Below are 22916 nucleotides of genomic sequence, written 5' to 3' on the forward strand. Positions count from 1 at the left end.
AGGTCTAAAGCCGGCCATAGATGGTTCGAACCTCAGGCGGTTCAACAGGAACCGGTCGAGATTTGAATCATCAATGGACAGGCTGATTGTACCCAAGTCGGTTGACTTGGATACAATCGGCATGTCAGATTTCTGCACGCTATCACTGCAGCCACTTACTACATGGCATTTCTCAGAGCTGATTTTCTGGTTGTGACTCCAATAGGCCATCTTTACAATTTGTGTTGAAACTGCTATTTGTTGTCTGCACTGTAAGTCTCTGTGACGGGGCGACAACGCAGGAGCGAAATTATATAACAGGAGGATCCTAAACAAGGACCTCCATGGCAGGAACATTGGGTATTGGCAGATTTAAAATTATTGAACATTTTTGTTTTTATACAATTTTAATATTTAAGTTTACTTTAACTACTTGCTGATCGCCCACAATAGATTTAATGCAGATAGACGGTACAGGCAGGCTGGAAAAGTTAACTGTACATCACCGCCTGTGTTCTGGGTTTAGGGCACGCTTGCGCACGCCTCTTGCCTACCCGTGCTAAGATTGGACACAGCAAAAGTTTGGCAGCGGATTTCAGTCCATGTTAAATGTTTTTAAAAAGCAAGAAAGAGAAGGTGCAGTGCTAAAGAACATAAAAACCAAAGTCCATTTATAAAAATAGATCATAAAGAACCAAGGTCCATGATATAGTCCATAATAATTTTTCAAATGGGGTGAAAGATGATCAAGCTGAAACGCTGTGGAGAAACCTTCACCAGCATTCAATCCCACAACTGATTAGAGCTAATCATGTGCAGTATATGGTGATAGAACTGAAGCACTGTGGGGGAACCTTCACCAGCACCCAAATAGACAGCTGCTTACAAGAGGACATAGACCCCCGTCATAAAGATCTATATCAGCATGATGAAATCCCGTCTCAAAGGCTCAATCAGGATCCTGGGGAGATGGGACTGTGTTCCCATTGAAGTGAATCCGTTTGCGGCTCTCACAGATATCGTTCCACCTTCAGCCAGATATGTATGTGAAAATACAATAATTGCCCCTCATAGTGTAGTAGTAAGCAACAATTTTATTAAAACAAACAATAGCCACTCACAATTAAAATCGTAGCTCCAAACTCTGGCTTCATGCATAACACAGGTCCTTATGTTACACTTGTGCGGTGTGTATAAACATGAGGGAGACAGCCAGATCCCAGCCAGCATGAACAGCAGGAGTGTTTCGAGTCCCGCCTGTTCCCCTACCGGTTTCGTCATGAAGTGACGTCGTCAGGGGGCCTGGTGTGCGCAAAAGTTATAGCTTCTACAAACTATGGTAAATACTGTATACTGGAATTTAGGCAGCTATAGACGCTATACTGTAGTGGTGTAGGTTTTCTGGCATTGTAACTACAGCCTTTTTAAGCTTTGTATTTGTTTGTCATTTAGTATGTGCAGATAACAACCATGTGCGTACCTGGACTGTCACTCGCTTCCGTGGTATGATCTCCACCCAGCCTGGATCCACTCCTTTAGCATCATTTAAAATCCTTGCTCTAGAAGATATTGATGGGCATGCTGGATGCAGTGCTGGGAATGATATTGGTAAGTATTTAAAATGAGCGGTGAAGTGATTCAGCTTTGTTTTGAATGTATTATTTTTATGCAGTTTTATCTTTTGTTTTCCTTACATTGATCTTCCTGGCTTTCTCTTCAGGCCCCTTTGGAGAGAGAGATGATCAACAGGTCTTCATCCAGAGAGTGGTTCCCGATTCTAACATTGTCTATGTCCGCTTATCTTCTACTGGGAAGAGGTGAGCAGTCATGTCATTGTGATACTTGGTGATTCGTTTTATCAGCAGATACATGTTTGCTTCCATGCTGCTTAACTACTAGACCACCCAAATGTTTTACCACCTTCATGACCAGGGCATTTTTTGCTATTCAGAACTGCGCTATTTTACCTGGCAATTGCAGGGTCATGTATCCTTGTAAAGAAATGAATTTATATAAGTTTCACACAAATGGAGCTTTATTTTGGTGGTATTTGATCACCGCTAAGTTTTTTTTTTTTTTAAATGTTTATTATATAAATGAAAAAAGACCAAAAAAAAAACCTATCCAATAAAATCAAGTGTAGGTTGAAATCTATTCTGTAAACATAATAATTCCAGTAAGTGTATATTGGTTTGTGTGAAATCTTATAGCATTTACAAACTATGGTGTGTGTGTGTGTGTGTGTGTGTGTGTGTGTGTGTGTATATATATATATATATATATATATATATATATATATATTTGTGTGTGTATGTATGTATGTATGTATATATATATATATATATATATATATATATATATATATATATATATATATATATATATATGTTTATTTAAATTTTGAAAATTGATCAGTCCTGATATACCGACGACCTATCTCATTTCATGAGGCCCCAAAATGCAAGGTCAGTACAAGTACCCCCCAAATAACCCCTTTTTGGAAAGTAGACAGTCTGAGGCATTTAGTAAGAGGCATGGTGAGGTTTTTGAAGTTGTAATTGTGACAGACGCGGATCACAGATCCCTGCTCTCCTCACTAACTCGTGACAAAGGACCGGCCAATCTCACACCATGCTGTCACTTAAGTAACAATGCCACTCTCAGCTGCACCCTGCACAAAGATTTTCCAGCACGCGGGACCACAATCTAGGTGCCAGCAGGCTGAGAGTGATTGTCACTGGGCTAATTAAGCAATTAACCCTTTAAATGCCACCACCCCCATTTTGGTCCGAGCAGGAGGAAGCTCGTAATTCTAGCAATATCAATTATGATTTTAGAATAATCGTCTGTAACACACACTGTCACCACAGACAGGTATGTTCATAGGATTTATTCTATACGGTAGCACTCTTCAAGAGACAGGTTCGTTGTTAGCTTGCATTAAAAGCTTAGGGACAAGGTTAACACCTTTTCAAAATAAGGTTTTAATAATGAAAAGGTCAAAGTTGGTGCAAATAAAATATTTACAGGAAAAATGTGTTTCAAAGAAATAAAGACATAATTCAGTAATAGAAAAATAAGGTAGAATTGTGGAGGAAGAATATTTACAGGCAATGTCCTGGGTGTTATCAGAGTTCAGTCGATGAGCCAGGTGTTATCAGTTTTCAAACTTGACAGATGTTCCTGCTTTGATGATAAAGGAGGACTCCCAACTGGTTAGGCATCTCCCTTTTTTTTTCTCTGGGATCAAAGGGATGTAGACAGATGCCCCTGACCAATAAAATGGGCTGTTCTGGGTTTATGACAATATCAGGTCCCTCCTCTACAGACCGTTTTATACCACTATTCATATCTTCCAAAATGTACCGGTTGCATTCTTGAAACTTGTAGATTATTGTTTAGCTTTTAATTTTGCATCCAGGGATACTAAACAAAGTGTAGCTCAGATAAACTTGTCACCCAGGGAGTATCTGACAGCTATCTTCTAAATGTGCTAGTGTGGTCATGTATGACCTTAATTCCTTCAGTACAACATTTCTCATCCAAATATATACTTATTAATGTGTCATGTTCTTGTCTGAGTTTATGAATCGTGTGTGTATTTGTTACGTTTTGAATTGGGCATAGCTCTCTGATGGCCTTTTACAATCCCCAATTAGTCCTGGGTATCCTTAATGGATTTGGTCATAGTTTTACAATTGGGCCTGGACAGCAGAAACAAACATCCTGCCAGGACTCAATTAGCAGGTTTAGTTTAGTGCTGGTTTCTGATGTCTCGGAGTTGAGATAACGGCTTTTTTGGAGTGTATAACCTAGGAATTCCATGAATTCGAGGAGGATGGAAGGTGTAATCACTGCGGCAATGTGTAACTGTTCTGCAAGACTGTCATGGCTGACCTATAATGACTGAACAAAATGGCCGCTTGCTACAGCTTTTCGTGTGTCCAGTATGGGATATCATTACAGTAATTTTTTTGTCAACATTTTTTGGGAAAATGGAATGTAAAAAAAAAAAATTTCTCTTCAGTTTTTTTTTTTTTTTTTTGACATACTGTCATCAGGGCAGAACAGCGTCATCATATGACTGGTGTAGCGGTGATCAGGAAAACTGACTGTGTTTTCTTTTTAAAACATGTTTCTTTTTTTTTTTTTTTTTCTTTTTTTCCATCCTGTCATCAGAGTAGCTGTCACCATATTACTGTATTACTCTGAGAGGGTGATCAGGGTTTTTTTTTTTTTTTGTTTAGACACGGTTATTGTTTATACAAAGCAATAGCTTTAGCTGTTATGAATGGGTTAACCTTTAATGAACAAGCTTGCTCATGGCTTTGATCTGTGATTGGCTACAGATAGTCACATGGTACATGTAGCCATATACCATATGATTTGCTTTAGGCCAATCACAAATAACCGCAAACTGTTCATGAATGGAAAGCCATTCATGACAGGATGTTTACATTATTATCATGTGATTGCTATGATTAATTGTAGCGATCACATGATACCCGGTTTCCGATTACCAGTAACCAAACCCAGCAGGCACAGGAGGGGCACTCTGTGTGCTCCTAACCCAGAACAGGCACAATCGCACATATATATATAATATAGTGTGTGTGGTGTGTGTGTGTGTGTGTGTGACTAAGCCTGCCCCTGCCTCCCTGCCGCAGTAAATGTACTGTGGCGGTGCGGCAAGTGATTAAACCAAAAATAAAACGTTGTTCTGCAAAATAAAAATCAGTGGTCTCATCTCTTTTCAATTCTACTGCCTTTTTTATTTATTTTAGAATCTGTGAGGTCCGCTCTGTGGATGGAACCCCCATTACCTCATTTACTGTCCATGAGTGTGAAGGATCCAGCCGTATAGGCTCCCGCCCGCGGCGCTACCTCTTCACTGGCCATGCCAGTGGCTGTCTTCAAATGTGGGATTTGACTACTGCTATGGAAGTGGTAAACAAAGGGGAGTCAGGAGGTGAGTGGGCGCCTAATTTTGTGTCCTTGGTTTTGACTCAGTGTTCACCTGGCAAAGTCTTTCTGCGCCCTTTAACAAAACTTCAACAACATTTTCTGGGACCTTTCCAAGTTTTGCTTAGTGTTTCCTTACCTCTAACACATGCCCATTGTGTGTCTATAGGTACTCGTGGGTTTAAAGCTTAAGGTTCACCTTTTAAAAAATATACCTTTTTTTGCAGATAAAAATATATGCATTTTTTTTTTTTTCTAAGGAGCCTGCAGAGCATTTCTCAGGCTCCTGCAGACTCTCCAAATTCATGTACTATGAGATTACTCACAAGCACCCTCGCAGCTCATTGAGAACTTCAAGCCGTCATGCACAATGGCTGAGGGTATATGTAGGCATTTATTCACCGAAAACTGTAAATGAATGACGCAGCCATGTGGGCAGGGCCCCGCACAGCTGCGCTGTTTATAAATTGTGACAGCAGGGAGAGGATCCTCCACCCACTGTCGCAAAGGAGGGGGGGGAGAGGCTACAGATGCTGGAACATGTTACATGTTCCAAAGGTGAACTTACCCTTTAAGATGGCTGTTGGGTTTTTACAAAAAAAATTTAAGTCCAACTAAAGATCTGCTGTTGTGCACAGTGAGCAGGCAGGTTTTTTTTTGTTTTTTTTTTGCAGAAAAATCATGTAATGTCTCTTCTGTATTAAAATACACTTCCCGTCCTGTTTGCATTGTCCCCTACCATGTAAACTGAGCTGTGCACGCGATACTCCTCTTACAGCGGCCAGCCTGATCTCCAGTGTGCTGGAATGATGGCCTCCTGTGCATTCACAGGAGTAACCTCATCCTACACTGGCCAGTGAAGATGGCCGAAAATCGGCACATAGGAGAAGATGCTAGCGAGGGATGGGACCATTGGAGGAAAGGGGAGTATAAGCACACCATTTTACTTCTGCTTTAACAGCTTTTTGCCTTTTTTATGAAGCGCCACCAAGTGCTTTTATGTGGCGTCTAAAGTGTTGATAGAAAATGCTTCATCTGCTGATGCTGTCCTATCTCTTCTCTGGGTAAACAATCCCCTCTCAACTCACCTTTGTATATTTGCGCATGGCAACAACAATATCATTCTCTACTTAATGTATCATTGTGTTCATCTACTTTGTAGCAGAACAAGGGGGTCTCACTCAGGAAGAGCTGCTGGAACAGCTGGAACAGTGTGACCTGGCTCTCACCCGCACCCCTGAAATAAGCCCTGCCGCATCATTCAACCACAGTGCCAACCCTCGCGCATCACTAGCCAGGTACTTTCTTTTCCAAAATGAAAGTTATACAGAAAAAAAAAAAAAGCTGGCATGGCATGGTTACACTCTTGAGAACCTTCCTCTTGCTCCGCAAATCTCTAATGTGAAGGCTCAGTGTCCAAATGGAAAGTGCAGGGGTAGAAAGATGAGGCCAGTGCATGCCCATACTAGCCTGTCTGACATTCCACATTTTGTTTATTTTACAGTTCCTTGCGAAAGTATTCGGCCCCCTTGAACTTTGCGACCTTTTGCCACATTTCAGGCTTCAAACATAAAGATATAAAACTGTAATTTTTTGTGAAGAATCAACAACAAGTGGGACACAATCATGAAGTGGAACGAAATTTATTGGATATTTCAAACTTTGTTAACAAATAAAAAACTGAAAAATTGGGCATGCAAAATTATTCAGCCCCCTTAAGTTAATACTTTGTAGCGCCACCTTTTGCTGCGATTACAGCTGTAAGTCCCTTGGGGTATGTCTCTATCAGTTTTGCACATCGAGAGACTGAAATTTTTGCCCATTCCTCCTTGCAAAACAGCTGGAGCTCAGTGAGGTTGGATGGAGAGCGTTTGTGAACAGCAGTTTTCAGTTCTTTCCACAGATTCTCAATTGGATTCAGGTCTAGACTTTGACTTGGCCATTCTAACACCTGGATATGTTTGTTTGTAAACCATTCCAATGTAGATTTTGCTTTATGTTTTGGATCATTGTCTTGTTGGAAGACAAATCTCCATCCCAGTCTCAGGTCTTTTGCAGACTCCCATCAGGTTTTCTTCCAGAATGGTCCTGTATTTGGCTCCATCCATCTTCCCATCAATTTTAACCATCTTCCCTGTCCCTGCTGAAGAAAAGCAGGCCCAAACCATGATGCTGCCACCACCATGTTTGACAGTGGGGATGGTGTGTTCAGGGTGATGAGCTGTGTTGCTTTTACGCCAAACATAACATTTTGCATTGTTGCCAAAAAGTTCGATTTTGGTTTCATCTGACCAGAGCACCTTCTTCCACATGTTTGGTGTGTCTCCCAGGTGGCTTGTGGCAAACTTTAAACGACACTTTTTATAGATATCTTTAAGAAATGGCTTTCTTCTTGCCACTCTTCCATAACGGCCAGATTTGTGCAGTATACGACTGATTGTTGTCCTATGGACAGAGTCTCCCACCTCAGCTGTAGATCTCTGCAGTTTATCCAGAGTGATCATGGGCCTCTTGGCTGCATCTCTGATCAGTCTTCTCCTTGTATGAGCTGAAAGTTTAGAGGGACGGCCAGGTCTTTGTAGATTTGCAGTGGTCTGATACTCCTTCCATTTCAATATTATCGCTTGCACAGTGCTCCTTGGGATGTTTAAAGCTTGGGAAATCTTTTTGTATCCAAATCCGGCTTTAACCTTCTCCACAACAGTATCTCGGACCTGCCTGGTGTGTTCCTTGTTCTTCATGATGCTCTCTGCGCTTTAAATGGACCTCTGAGACTATCACAGTGCAGGTGCATTTATACGGAGACTTGATTACACACAGGTGGATTCTATTTATCATCATTAGTCATTCAGGTCAACATTGGATCATTCAGAGATCCTCACTGAACTTCTGTAGAGAGTTTGCTGCACTGAAAGTAAAGGGGCTGAATAATTTTGCACGCCCAATTTTTCAGTTTTTTATTTGTTAACAAAGTTTGAAATATCCAATAAATTTCGTTCCACTTCATGATTGTGTCCCACTTGTTGTTGATTCTTCATAAAAAATTACAGTTTTATATCATTATGTTTGAAGCCTGAAATGTGGCAAAAGGTCGCAAAGTTCAAGAGGGCCGAATACTTTCGCAAGGCACTGTATTTCCTTGATAGATTTGTTAACCACTTGACCTCCGGAAGGCTTTTCATCTTCATGACCAGATTGTTTACATTATTGAAATATTTTTTTTCACACAAATAGAGCTTTCTTTTGGTGGTATTTGATCACCACTGGGTTTTTTTTATTATATAAGCGGCGAAAAGACCGAACATTTTGAAAAAAAAAAAAAAGAATATTTTATAATTTCTGATCTAAAACCTATCCAGTAAAAAAATCAATTTCCTTTATAAATTTAGGCTATATGTGTTTGGTAAACAAAAATCCCAATAAGTGTATAATAAACTGATTGTTATTTATTTTTTAAACAAGACTTTACAAAAGTTATACTACTCAGTGCAGTTGGTTTTGCACAGAGTGGCCCGGATCCTCCTCTTCTTGGGTCCCTCTTCTGTGCTCCTGTTCCCTCCCTCCTGTTGAGTTCCCCCACAGCAAGCAGCTTGCTGTGGGGGCTCCTGCGCCGAGTCACCACTCCCTGTGTCCTTTCCGACATGGAGCCGCGACCCGGCCCCGCCTCCTCTCTCCTCTGGCTGACTGACCGCAGCGGGAACCAATCGCGATGCGCTGCTGTCTCAGCCAATGGTGAGGGGAGTCCCGGGCAGCTCAGAAACTCCTGCAACATCGCTGGATAAAGATGGGCTCAGGTAAGGATTAGGGGGGCTGCTGCACACCGAAGGCTTTTTTATCTTCATGCAAAGAATACATTAGGATAAAATAAACCTCCTGCCTTTACAATCCCTTTAATTGGTTTGTGTGAAAGTTTTAGTATCTACCAACTATGGTATTCTATATATATACTAGAATTTACGCAGGTATAGGTGCTATACTTTAATGACGGTGATCAGCGACTTATAGTGTGTCTGTGATAAGGCACTAACAGACACTATCTGGGAGGGTCACTAACTGACAATGATGTCACTAGTGACACTATTACAGTGATCAGTGATATTACTTTACACTGACGGTATACTGATGACACTGGCTGGGAAATGTTAACATCTAGGGGCAAACAAGGGGTTAACTGTGTGCCTAGTAATGTGTGTAATATGTGCTGCTTTTACTTTACTATCTGGCTGTTTATTCTCCCTGCTTTGTAGGTAGAAGAAACAGCCAGATCGCTATTCCCTCTACACAGAATTCTGTGTGTTATCGCAGAACTCTGTGTGATTGGACACAACCAGTCCGGCTGACGAGCCAAAATAATTGGCTGAAATCAGCTGGCAAACTTGTGCTGTGTCCAAACACAGCCCTAATCGGCAGGGGGCGCCACTGAACCAGGTGATTTACAGGTACGTGATTGTGCCTGCACCTGCCATCCGCTCACAGTAGTTGGCAGGTAGTTAATGTTTAATCTAATGGTCCCTCTTGCACATTCACATATTTCCATTGGCCCATCACTAATATGGGATGCACCGGTGGTCAAAAACAATGTGTTGGGCACAGAGGGAGTAAGGCAACTTTGATGCTACATGAACTTATTGCAGGTTTGCCTGTGTGTATCGAGATGTTGAGCACAGAAATTTTAATATAATCAAATAACTTTGTGTTGGACTTTTATTTTGCAAAAAGCTTTCAGTTTTTAGTTATTTACCCATAAACTGTATATGTATGATTTTAGCTCCATAGAATTTCTTTTATCTCAGCTAGCCTTGTCTCTGCTACCATTTCACAAAGAAGTGCAGCAATAACCCCTCTTATGTTTTTGTATTTCAGCTTGCAGTCCCAGCTGAGTGACAACATGCGAGATCGATTCTCCAGGCTTATGATCACCTCCTCTCAACGCCCCGCTGCGTCTACACGACCCACAGAAGGCTGGGCCTCAATGTGCAGCTTGCAGCCACACATATCTGGGAGTTTCAGCTCTTTAAACAAGTCCGACTCTCTCCCTCGCTCCAGCATGAGATCTAGTAAACCACAAAACTGCCAGTTAAGGGCAGAAGGCCAGGCGTTTTCCGCAGTTTCTGATCCACCATCTCCCCGTGCCAGTGGCAGCTTTGTGGAGCGCTGCCAAGAGCTTGCTCGTAATACAGAATCACACCAGTCAGACACACGGCGTTCCAGCATGGAAGTGGCCGCCACCAGGATGAAATCGCCTCGATCCTCTGCTCCAGTTAGACGGCCAGTTTCGCCTGCTCCTCCTCCACCCCCACCTCTTTGTGTAGCACCGTCATCACCTTCTTTACCCTCAGCAGCAGCAGCAGACACCTCCACATCTTCACCATCTCCTCCCAGAGCTCCACAGAAGCCTAGGCTAAACGAGACATCATTTTGACAGCGGCTGTACAGCAGAGGGTTACCCTGAATAATAGGCTGGAGATGCGTTGGCACAAGCATAGCTATTTTAACCCTGATCTTACAAAGAGTATTACTAGCCAGCATTTGAGTTGCATGCTTATTAACCCCTTGGCGCTGGCTGCACGCAAATATTGCGGCCTCTCAGTGGGTGGGCTTTGGCACCGAACAGCTGCATATTTGCGTGAAGTAGTGTAAATACAGCTGTGCCGAGAGTGCGCTCCCGGGGACAGTTACCAGCAGCTAACGGAAAGCTCCCGAGCGCTACTACGATCTGGAGCATTCCGATCATGTGACAGCCAATGACAGCAGTCACATGATCATAAACCCCGCCTCCTGGCATCCTAACCCCCTTAAAGGGCTGGGAGGTGCCAAGAGGTTACAGCTCAAGTCCAGCCAAACCTTATATTTTTTTTTTTTTTAAGCTGCCACTAGGGAAGGATATCAGTCGATACATCTGTCAGATATTAGGCTGCATTCACACCTTGGTGTTTTGAATCGCCGGCAGATTGCCGCACTTCTGTTTGCAATTTCAAAGCGCCTAGGTATGAATGTCAAATCGCAGAAAACGCATTTGAGATGCCATTCATTTGAATGGCACCTAAAATCGTGGTGCAGTTCTGCAACTGTCGCATGATAGATCGCACTGCGATTGTCGCATTGCTTGAAGTCCAAAATAAGTTCAAGAGCTACTGGGTTGCCGCGATTGCAGCACGATTTATTGTGGGATAATTGCGGCAGAACCGCACCACAATTTTAGTGGCCATTTTACATGAATGGCATCTTAAATGTGCATTCTATGATTTCTCATTCACACTTCGGCGCTTTTAAATTGCGGGCAGAATCGTGGCAAATCTGTCTGCGATTCAAAACGCTGAGGTGTGAATGCAGCCTTATTGCTGTCTGTGTCTTGGTTGTGGAGATTTCCCATCACTTCCTGTTCTAGTGACAACTCAACAAGAAATGAGGGGGGGGTGTGCATCACTGGGACAGGAAGATTCATAAAGCAATATAAACTTGACTGATATTTCACCCCCTCCCCACTTTTCTAAATAAATGTGCTATTGTTGCTTTCTTTGCATCAGAGAGACTTTCTGTCCTTGTGACACCGGGACAGGAAGTTATAGTGAATCTCCGCTAAAGAGACAGTAAAAACCTGACAGATTCAAACCCTTCCCTATCTATACTCTATACAGAACTGCTTGACTGCAGTTGGACTTTACGGTTAGGTGTTATAACAACATTGGGACTTGTCTCTAAAGCAAGCCATTACATAGTGATCCATTCCTCTATTTATTTTGGATTTCATTATAATATATATGTTTACTTACGTGTTTTGCCAAATCAGTTCATAGGTGGGAAGTAAAAGGGACAGTTCTTCCTTAAAGCACTGATTCAGGAGCAAACAACAATTTTTGTGCCTTGTTACAACTCTGATCCTGAATGGGAATACCCAACAGTGCCTTTTACAAGTGCCATCTTTGTTCTGGGCATTTTGCCAACATGAGTAGCGCTTTGTTTTATTACTGTTACATTGTGTGTTAGTCTTGTTCTAATGGGATATGGACATTCTTCCGTTCTCTGTGGAGTAAAGTAACACCAGCCTTGGTTTGAATATTTGTGAGCTAATCCACTTTCCAAAAAATCTATTGACCCTTTTAAAGCGACACTGTCAGTCGTCAAAGAAAATCTTAATGGCTGTTCCCTGTAATAGAAGAGATATACTTGCCTCTCTACGATAGCCCATGAGTGCTAACTACACTCCATTCCAGTGCTGCGGCCCCTGTAAAAATCTTTAGCATTCAACAGCTTTGGGGGATTTGGATGCCTTTTTACTCTTCTGAATGCTGTGGTTTCACCTTCCAGCACCGACTTCACTGCTGTTTCCTGTAGTGATGTAAGAGTTGGAGGATGTAAACACCGCACACATTGAGGGACACAGGCATTCGACATGTTCAAAAATGAATAGGCACTGGGGTCGACTTACTAAAACTGGAGAGTGCAAAATCTGGTGCAGCTCTGCATAGAAACCGTGTTTTTTGTCAAAAGTTTAAAGTGATATTAAGTCACTTTTTTTTTTTTTTTTTTTTTTTTTTAAATAAAATATTAAACATGTCATACTTAACTACTCTGTGCGAGGGTTTTGCAAAGAGCAGCCTCGATCCTCTTCTTGGATCCCTCGCTAGGGTTCCAGGCTCCTCCTCTACGGCAAGTGCTCTTATAGGAAGCTGCTTCCTATGGGGGCACTTGTGCAGGCTCCCTCCCAAGCTGCCCTGTGTGCATCTATTGACACAGACTGGGCAGCTTGGCCACGCCCCCACTCCTCATCACAGCATTTGATTGATAGCGGTGGGAGCCAAAGGCTCCTGCTGCTATCAATCTGCCCAGAGCCTTGTCTCATGCACAGCTCTCGACCATGAATAGGCTCAGGTAAGTAGAAGGTGGAGATTCTTGTATACAGAAGGTGTGTGGTTTTTTTTTTTTTTTGTTAACCTTCATGCATAGAATGCCTATCTGCTGGCTTCCAGTCTTCTGTAGAATGTACTCTGAGATGCACATGTGCAACTCTGTTTACATTCTGGCACTGTGCCTTTGTGTCGGGATGACCACACTCCTGTGCATGCACAAGAGTGACATCATCCCACGCCGACACGTCAGGACGCCGTGAAAACTTGCACCTGAAAGAAGCCGGTGTAAAAGCTCACGGGTAACAGGCCATTGAAGCTAGGGTCAGTATTGCAAAGTTTAGTTCCTCTTTAAGATTTAAAGTGATTGTAAAGTCTTGTGTTTTTTTTTTTCTTTTACCTAAAAAAATAAACATGTTATACTTACCTGCTCTGTTGCAATGGATTTGCACAGAGCAGCCCCGATCCTTCTCTTCTCGGGTTCTGTGATCCTGGCCCCTCCCTCCTGGTGAGTGCCCCCACAGCAAGCAGCTTGCTATGGGGGCACCCAAGCTGAGTCACATCTCCCTGTGTCCCTTCAGACACAGGGCCACCACCCGGCCCTGCCCCTCTCTCTCTCCTGATTGGCTAGCTGACTTTGATGGACAGTAGCCAATGACACTGCTGCTGTGCCTCAGCCAATCAGGAGGGAGAATCTCGGACAGCTGAGATACTCGTGGACATCGCTGGACAGGGAGGGACCTCAGGTAAGTACTCGAGCGGCTGAGGGGGACTGCTGCACACAGAAGGCTTTGTATCTTAATGCATAAAGATAAAAAGTCTTCTGACTTTACAACCCCTTTAAATGGTTGACAGTGTGACTGACACATTTTGTTATGTTGGTATCATCTTTTGTTAAAGGGATTGTCCATTTTAGGAATACCACTTTCCCATCAAATGTATTTATTTATTTTTATTTAAAAGAAAAAAAAATCCTCAACATAAAAAGCTACTGATATTTTTGGGGGGATTTGTTTTTTAGAAGCATAATGTAGTTACATTTAGGCCCCATGCACACGGGGCGTTAGAAAAAACGTGCGTCAAAGTTAGTTCTGACGCCGGAAAAAGCAGCTGTAAAAACGTGCTCTCAGTAGCTTCTTCCATTTGCGTTTATTGCACGTTTTGCCACGTCGCTTTTAGCAGCGTTTTTTTCTGCCTCCATTCAAAATCAATGGTTCCCTATGGGAGCCTATTGATTTGAATGGAAGTCGCACCGCAAGTCTATTATAATAGTCTTTTACCTAACCTGTATAGACCCAGCTAAGTTCTTTCAACACACTATGCCAGGGTTTCTCAACTAAGGTTCCTCTTGAGGTTGCTAGGGGTTCCTTGAGAAATGGGCAATTTCTGCCTCTACGGTAAGTTCCCAATGACACCATTGTTCCTTTTAGCTATCTGTAAGGGGTAATTCTTCCCAATGATGACAAGAGTAAGGAGCATTCTTCCCACTGACTGTCACACTATTGTGTCATGAGTTTGTAGATTTTTAGCAGGGGTTCCCCGAGACCAGAAATTTATTTCAAGGGTTCCTCTGTGTTGAAAAGGTTGAGAAAGACTGCCCTAGGGTGGATTTCCTTTTTGTTACTTTGATAGATGCAGTCTAGTTCTGCCACTGCTAGTTTGTGTTTTCTTATGTGCAGGTCTCTTGTCTTTGTTCTAAACTCAGCACCACCTGTGAGTCTTGCTTCCCTTTCTCCATCTGAAATCTCAATAAAGTACAAAAAAACAGCATGACCAATAAAAAGACTTAGTACACATCAGAAGATGAAAAGTCTGGCTGCTACAGTGGCAAGAGGCAAACGCAGCCAATACGTGGTTCAGCTAGCCAGCATCTACTTAAAAAAATAAATTCTGGTTGTATGCGGACTGATTCTTTAAACAGGACCTCCATCCAGTTTTTAGAGGACAGGGCGCTTCTTCTGGGAATTGGTATTCCAAATTGGGTTGTGAATCCACCCAGTCCTCTTTATTGGAGAGGAGTTGGATGGTCTTGGCACATAGACCCCACACATGATAGTTCTTACACCCTGGAAGTAACATTGCTTGAGGGAATATTTAATAATGTATGGTGGAGTGTCCTTTATTATATCAGATTATTGCTTAATGTGTCCTTAGATTGCCTGTCAATCTCTACAGTACTACACAGTGAGATAAGAGGGGATTAATGCTTATTACTGGCTGGATCCAGAAAATCAAGTGGTATGTAGAGTTTTCTGCTGGGAAATGGACATGTAGTCCTCGGACTCTCCTTTATTGTCTCTGAACACTTGATGAATAACTGGATCTAACATGTATTGATTTCAGCACTTTCCAGCTTGTTTATGACTTTTCCTTTTGGCCAAAGCTCATCCTAGAGCTAATAATGGAACAACCGGAAATCCTGCACTGTTCTGAACCTTTGATTGTCTGGGAGAAGTTAGAACAGTGAAACTTTTTTCTTTTTCTCCTTAAGAGTCAGTTCACACTGAGGCGATCCGACTTGCCGCGGCGACCTGTGAAGTCAATGCAGGTCGCTCCAGGTCACCATAAAGAAGCTCAGGACCCTTTTTCTAAGTTGGAGCGACTTGTGTCGCTCCTATTAGACCGGGTCCTGTGCTAATCTATGGCAGGCGACCCATGGCGACTTGTCAGGTGACCAAGTCGCCCCAGTGTGAACCAGCTCTCAGCCAACACGTATTTGTTGTTCTTTGTTAGCAGAACATCATAAAACACATTGGTAAGAACAATAATGAATCAGGTGAAAGTTTCCAGTCTAATCTATTTTTCTTCCATTGCTAATGTGTAGAAGCTACCTTTTTGTGATTGTACCACAAACCCCTTCCTATTATCACTTGACATCTTGACTTTCTTTTTAAAGTTGTCCATTATCAGTTTGAAAACCGGAGGATTACAGGTATGCATGAACCTCTACTGTATTTGTGTGTGGTGGGTACGTTATAGCGGAGCTCCACCCAAAAGGGGAAGTTCCCCCTTCTCCTATGCCACATTTGGTATGTCATTTTTTTTGGGGGGAAGCGGTTACCTAGTTTAGACAGGTACCTGCTCCCACTTCTGCTTGGACCGCCTAGGCGACCCGAGCGAAAGTTTCCCCCCCCCCACCTCCCTCCCTGCAATCTTCAGAGACATGTCTTAGGACCCAGAAGATTGCCCAACCATTAGGGAGGCGCTGCACTGCTTGTGCATGCGCAATGCCCCCCCCCCCCCCCCCGGCTTTGAAGCTGCAAGCTGCCACAGTCAGGTGCCCACATTTGTAATGCTGGGGAGAGGGGAGGGAGAGAAGCGATTGTTCGGGTGGCCACATCGCTGGATCCTGTGACAGGCGAGTGTGTTTATTAAAAGTCAGCAGCTACACATTTTATACCTGCTGACTTTTAATAAAAATAAAATTGACTGGAACTTTCCTTTTTAATGGGAACCAATGATCCAAAATTAACTATATAGCAAAGGGTTTGTGGACATCTGACCATCACACCTCTAAGAACTTATTGGATATTTGGTTTCAAAATATGCAGTTGGCCTTCCCATCCCCCACTACCATCCTTTTTGGAGTATAGCATCCTCCTCTTCTGGGAAGGTGGCTTTGTGCACAGGGGCACCCTCATGATGGGCCTTACCCAAGCTGTTACCACAAGGTTGGAGGCCCACAATGTATTAATGCTGTAACACAGGATTGGACAAATTTTCTTTGACTTTAGGAGCCAGCTAACAAAATTGGGCGCCATTTTGTTTCCTCTTTTTATATATACACACACACACACACACACACACACACACACACACACACACACACACACACACACACACACACACACACACACACACACACACACACACACACACACACACACACACACACACACACACACACACACACACACACACACACACACACACACACACACACACACACACTATGGGGGCAATGGGCTGTCAGTAATGCATTTGAAAGATATATATTAGAGAGAGACCAGCTGACCGAAATACCATGTGTGCATACACAGCGGCTAAATTGTCATTGGTTGCTAGGACATTGGCAGTCCTAGCAACCAATGACAGCAAGGGAGAGGGGGGGGGGGTCTGACAAAGCCCAGGCACCAGGATGCAATTTTTAGTCACCATGACGCCTGGGATTTGTTGAGCCCTGCTGTAACATTAAAGGTATTCATCACTGAAAGCCCTGGAACTCAATAATTTGGAGGGGGGGGGGGTCCACGTACGTTATCCATATAATGCTGGAGTGATGGTCAGGTTTCCACAAACTTTAGAAGATTCATTCTACAATTCTCAACCTCCTGATAATTCCATTTATCTGCCTGTTGTGCTAATCCTTTGGCTTTGTGCAGAGAGTTCTGATGTCACTGATCGTTTCCGGTTATTGACTCACTAAGGGCTCATGCACACAGCTGCCCATACACAGCAGTTTACAAGATGAGGCAGTTTCATGTATGCACCAGTGGGCACATAAAGCATGCGCACTGATGTATGCCCTGAACACAGATTGCATTTGGGTCATACATCCATGCATGTGCTTTACGCAACCAGCGGCAGCTGCATCTTGTATTTGCAATCTATGGGGGGGGCTGTATTCAGCAGGTGCGGGTCCTGGTGAAGTTTTTAAGGAGATTCTGGATGCTGTATGGGCCTTTTGAGGCTGTGTGTATAATCCAAACAGCAAAAGGTAAGGTCTAACGCTTTATGGCCCATGCTACACCCCAGCAGACTAAAGGCCCGCACACACGAGTCTAAATTCGGCCGGGAATTTTCGTCCGACGACCGATCTGCCAATTTTCGGCTTGTTAGTATGATGCTTCCGACAACCGACTCCGACTTTTTGGCCGAAAAAAATCTGGGGTGTAGGCTATACAATTTTTGTCCGTCAAAACACTTCCGATTTTCGTGCAGTCAGAACAGATTTCGACAGGGAAAAATCTTATGAGCAAGACTGGGCATGCTCAGAGAAGAAAGAACACAAAGCAAACCAGCACATGACATGACTTCTGAAGTAGAATTTTGTCGTGTGGGAAGATTCGTGTGCAGTCTAGAGCACATTCCAACCAACAAAACACCACTCTGGACAAAAGATGGACAACCGGTCGGCGGAAATTTGTTGCGTGTTCTAGGCTTTAGGCTGGCCATAGACAGATCAAAATTTGGCTGGTTCAATAGGAACCAGACGAATTTCAATCGGTCTGTGAGCAGGCTGGTTGTACTGAGGTTGATCCATTGATTGAATTCAGAATAACCAGCCTGCCGGTTTTTTTCTTTACATTTTTTATTTTTTTTTTTATTATTTTTTTTTGTGCCATTACTGCCTGCGGCTATAGCTGCTGGCAGTGATCATTGGATTTTGATGGCTGGGAAACCTCCTGCTGTTAGAATACAATAGCGCAGCGGGAGGGATTTCCCCATCAACACTGACTGTGTTGATGGGGAAATCGTGCAATTTTTCTTTCCTTCAACCTGTGGTTGAAGGAAAGAAATTTGTATAAAGTATGGCCAGCTTAAAGTCTGACACCTTATACCCCATGCTGTTCCCCAGCAGACATAGTTTCTGATATTGCTTTACTGTAGTGTCTCCTCTTATATCTCCGCCATTTTCAGTTTTTATGTTCGTGAATTCTGGAGTGAGGGCTCTAAAGACCACACCCTATTCAATAGGGATTTTAGGTTTTTTCTTTTATCATTGTATTGCACATCTATACTATTTAACTATTCCACGTTTCATTGTGCTCATATACAGTATTTTGTTTTCATGGTTTTATGTTGGCCAAACCTACTCTATTATATCTATAGTACAAGTGATAAAGAGCAAACGCGGTTTAAAATAGAAGTCCGTCTTTCCGACCACGTTTTATGTCACACCCATATTTAGGGTATACCATGAACCATACCATAAACATGGTTACAATCTGGAGCACCCCCCCTCCCCCCCTTCTCCTTACAGTATCTAGGCGAGGGGGAGGTGGTGTTCTCTCCGCTGCTTCCTGTAATTATTTTATTTTAAATATGGCTCCGCCCACACACCCATATAATTTATTCACAGTAATTTGTGAATGAGAGAACAACAAGTCTCATCTGGCACCACAGCAGAGGGACTTGTAGTTATTAATAGAGCACAAACGCAGTGACGTCTCTGCACTTGTATTTCATTGATTCTTTTCTCCATCCCCCATAACTGAATGTCTGTACTCTGGTACGGACCTACAGCTTGAGATATAATCTGCAGAAGCCAGGGCATTGCACCCATGATCCACTGTTCGCGGGTTGCAATGCTTTGCAGGTTCCAAAATTGCAAAAAAAATAATAAATGCGCATTTTTTATCAATAAATATAGGTGCATATTTTTTTTTTTGCAAAAAGGTAGAATTTGGCATTAAGGAAAATTTATAAAAACTGGTATGAAACCCCTTGAGAAGAAATGAAATGTAAATAATAGTATAAACTGTGTATATGAAACCATTGTAGGTGTATTGAACAGAGAAGCAGTAATCTGATTAGCCCCTGTTCAAACTAGAATGTCCGCAATCCATGCGCGTTTCCTGTACCGCATTCAAAATGCACTACCAATGCAACGTTAACGATACCCCAAATTCAGGGCGCAAACGGTTGGCTGCACCGGATTGCATGGTACAAAACTAGCATGCAATCCAGTTGCAGTTAGTTTCCAAAAGTAGTGCATGCACTACTTTTGATGCGATGCAGTGCAGTTTTAACCCATTCAAAATGAGTGGGTTCATATCGCACTGCACTGAATTGCACAGGAATGTGTTGTGCATTCCTGTGTGATTCATAGGCGATTCATAGTGTGAACCTTGGCTAACAGATTACTAGTTCTCTTTAAAGAAAGACCACAGTAGATATGTAATAATTCTGTCAAAAAGTCAAAACTGCTTTCTTGTTTGAGTATTATTTTTGGCTATTCTGGTGAAAGCATAATGCATTAAGACATTGTAATATGTGTATGATACTATATGTAACCTTTTTTTTTTATGTTAATAATAAAATAAAAAAAATCACTTGCATAATATCTGTTGACACCAGCTCTTGTCACTATTAGTGTATCCAAACTCAAGTACAAAGAATAACTCTATTGCAGCGTATCATTCCTTAGATGAGATGGCTGCATTATTTTTTTCATGTTTGAGTCTAAAAGTCCAAATGCCAATCTAAAGTTTTTTTTTTTTTTAAGTAGGATTTTATACCAAACATACACTATATTCACAAAAGTATTGGGACACCTGCCTTTCCACGCGCATGAACTTTAATGACATCCCAGTCTTAGTCCGTAGGGCAGGGGCGTACCTAGAGCATTTGGCACCCGGGGCGGATCCTATATCTGGCACCCCCCCCAGGCGTGCAGGCGACGAACCGCTCATTGACGTGTCACGTGTAGAGCCTCCACGCACTGCAGCAAAATGTAGGAAGGCCCCCTTTACATTACACAGCCCCCGGACCCCTTTAAATTACACAGCCCCCGGACCCCTTTAAATTACACAGCCCCCGTACCCCTGGACCTCTTCACATTACACAGCCCCTGGACCCCTTTACATTACACAGCCTCCGTACCCCTGGACCCCTTCACATTACACAGCCTCCGTACCCTGGACCCCTTTACATTACACAGCCCCCGTACCTCTGGACCCCTTTAAATTACACAGCCCCCATACCCCTTTAAATTACACAGCCCCTGGACCCCTTCACATTACACAGCCCCTGGACCCCTTTACATTACACAGCCTCCGTACCCCTGGACCCCTTCACATTACACAGCCTCCGTACCCCTGGACCCCTTTACATTACACAGCCTCCGTACCCCTGGACCCCTTTACATTACACAGCCCCCGTACCTCTGGACTCCTTACATTACACAGCCCCCGTATCTCTGGACCCCTTTACATTACACAGCCCCCGTACTTCTGGACCCCTTTACATTACACAGCCCCCATACCCCTTTACATTACACAGCCCCTGGACCCCTTTACATTACACAGCCCCAGTACCTCTGGACCCCTTACATTACACAGCCCCCGTACCTCTGGACCCCTTTACATTACACAGCCCCCGTACCTCTGGACCCCCCAATAGAACCCCTTTACAATAAAAACCCGCCCAATAGAACCCCTTTACAATACAAAGCCCCCGCCAATAGAACCCCTTTACAATACAAAGCCCCCCCATAGAAACCCTTTACAATACATCCCCCCCCATTAGAACCCCTTACAATACATCCCCCCCTCCTCAATAGAACCCCCTTACAATACATCCCCCCCTCCCCAATAGAACCCCCTTACAATGCAAGTGCCCCCCCAATAGAACCCCTTTACAATACAAAGCCCCCGCCAATAGAACCCCTTTACAATACAAAGCCCCCGCCAATAGAACCCCTTTACAATACAAAGCCCCCCCATAGAACCCCTTTACAATACATCCAATGGACATCTGTGCATTATATCATATATTGGTTTTTCGGAATATTGGTTTATTATATGATATACTTATTTATTTATAAGGTCACAACACTTGCACATATTCATTATATGTATTTATCTATTTATTAATATTTATTATTGGGCATTTGTGCATTGCACCACATACTAGCTTTTTAAATATTGGTTCATTATATTTATATGACATACCACTCCCTAATTTTTTTCCCTTTACTTACTGTGTAATTAAATCTGGCAGCGCCAATTACCTCCCTATTCACTTTACACTTGGGCACTCACCTTCTCCCAGCTGAGGCCCCGCCCCCTTCTGCCCACCGAGGCCAGGCACAGATTTTAGATGAGAAGGCCTGGCTCGCAGTCTGCGCTCTGATTCATCTCAAAGGTGTTCTATCGGGTTGAGGTCAGGACAAGTTCCTCCACCCCAAACTTGCTCACCCATGTCTTTATGGACCATGCTTTGTGCACTGGTGCGCATTCCGGTTGGAACAGGGAGGGACCATCCCCAAACTGTTCCCACAAAGTTGGGAGCATAATATTGTCCAAAATGTCTTGGCATGCTGACGCCTTTTGGGTCCTTTCACACCAGGCAGACTCAGTTTTGCTCAGCGGGGATTGATCCGTTGACACTGCAGAGATGGACCTGTCAGATCCCTGCTTTCCTCCATGGGAGATTGGATGAAAACGGACCACCTGTCCTTTTTCAGCCTATCTTATCCTCCAGACGGATGGAAAAAGATAATTTTTTAGTAGAACAGGGATGTGGGACCCTCCTTTTACACCTATTATGATCTTTTTTTTTCTGGTTCTGGACATGCTACAGAGCTGAAACTTCACAGGTACACCTTTTAGACCCCCCAGACACAAAATCACACAAAAAAAGTTCTTAAATATTGTCATTTTTGATAAAAAAGCCAATTATTGAAAACATTAAAAAAAAAAAAAAAAAAAAAAAAGATTTTTTGATTTTTACTTTGGATTTCAGATCTGGGGGGTCTAAAAAGTGTACATGTGAAGTTTCAGCTCTGTAGCATGTCCAGAACCAGAAAAAAAAGATTGTTTGTATTAGAACACTTTCAGCTCAGGGGGTTGGCTTCTCTTCTCACACCTTGCCGGTTTAATAGCAGGCATTTTTTTGGGTTCTTTGCAGTCAGGAAAAACATCTGAACTTGTGTATAGTGGTACTGTGCACAAGTTCTGATGTTTTGCCTGCCTCCAAAAACTCCCAAAAAATGCCAGCAAAAACACATCTGGGCATTTTTTTTTTTTTTTGACGCTAGCGTTTTTTTGGCATTTTTTGGGGTTCTTTTGAGGCAGGCAAAACATCTGAACTTGTGTATAGTGGTATATATACACACATAATTATATGTATATAGACACCTAGCCATATATAGGTGTGATAGTAGCAGAAATATATTACTGTAAATGATTTCATTAGCGCAAGCATATATTTCTGCTACTATCACACCTATATATGTCTAGGTGTGTATATAAATATATGTATGTGTGTATATACACCACTATACACAAGTTCAGATGTTTTGCCTGCCTCCAAAAAATGCCAGCAAAAACACACCTGGGCATTTTTTTTTTTGATGCTGGCGTTTTTTTGGCATTTTTTTGGGTTCTTTTGAGGCAGGCAAAA

At 42.8% G+C, this 22916-nt stretch overlaps 1 protein-coding gene across 1 annotated transcript in view; it reads left to right on the top strand.

Moving 5' to 3' along the window:
* Positions 1 to 10466, top strand: part of SHKBP1 (SH3KBP1 binding protein 1) — a 41036-nt gene extending 30570 nt beyond the window's left edge. Inside the window, exons 14-18 of the mRNA XM_082262866.1 lie at positions 1432 to 1587; positions 1700 to 1796; positions 4764 to 4948; positions 6104 to 6239; positions 9805 to 10466. Of these exons, the coding sequence (XP_082118992.1) occupies positions 1432 to 1587; positions 1700 to 1796; positions 4764 to 4948; positions 6104 to 6239; positions 9805 to 10363 (1133 nt within the window). The 3' untranslated portion in view covers positions 10364 to 10466. The remainder of the gene's footprint in view (positions 1 to 1431; positions 1588 to 1699; positions 1797 to 4763; positions 4949 to 6103; positions 6240 to 9804) is intronic.
* Positions 10467 to 22916: the final 12450 nt, after the last annotated feature.

The sequence above is a fragment of the Pelophylax lessonae genome, assembly GCF_965119305.1.
Source record: "Pelophylax lessonae genome assembly, chromosome: 7".
In the NCBI taxonomy this organism is placed as follows: domain Eukaryota; kingdom Metazoa; phylum Chordata; class Amphibia; order Anura; family Ranidae; genus Pelophylax; species Pelophylax lessonae.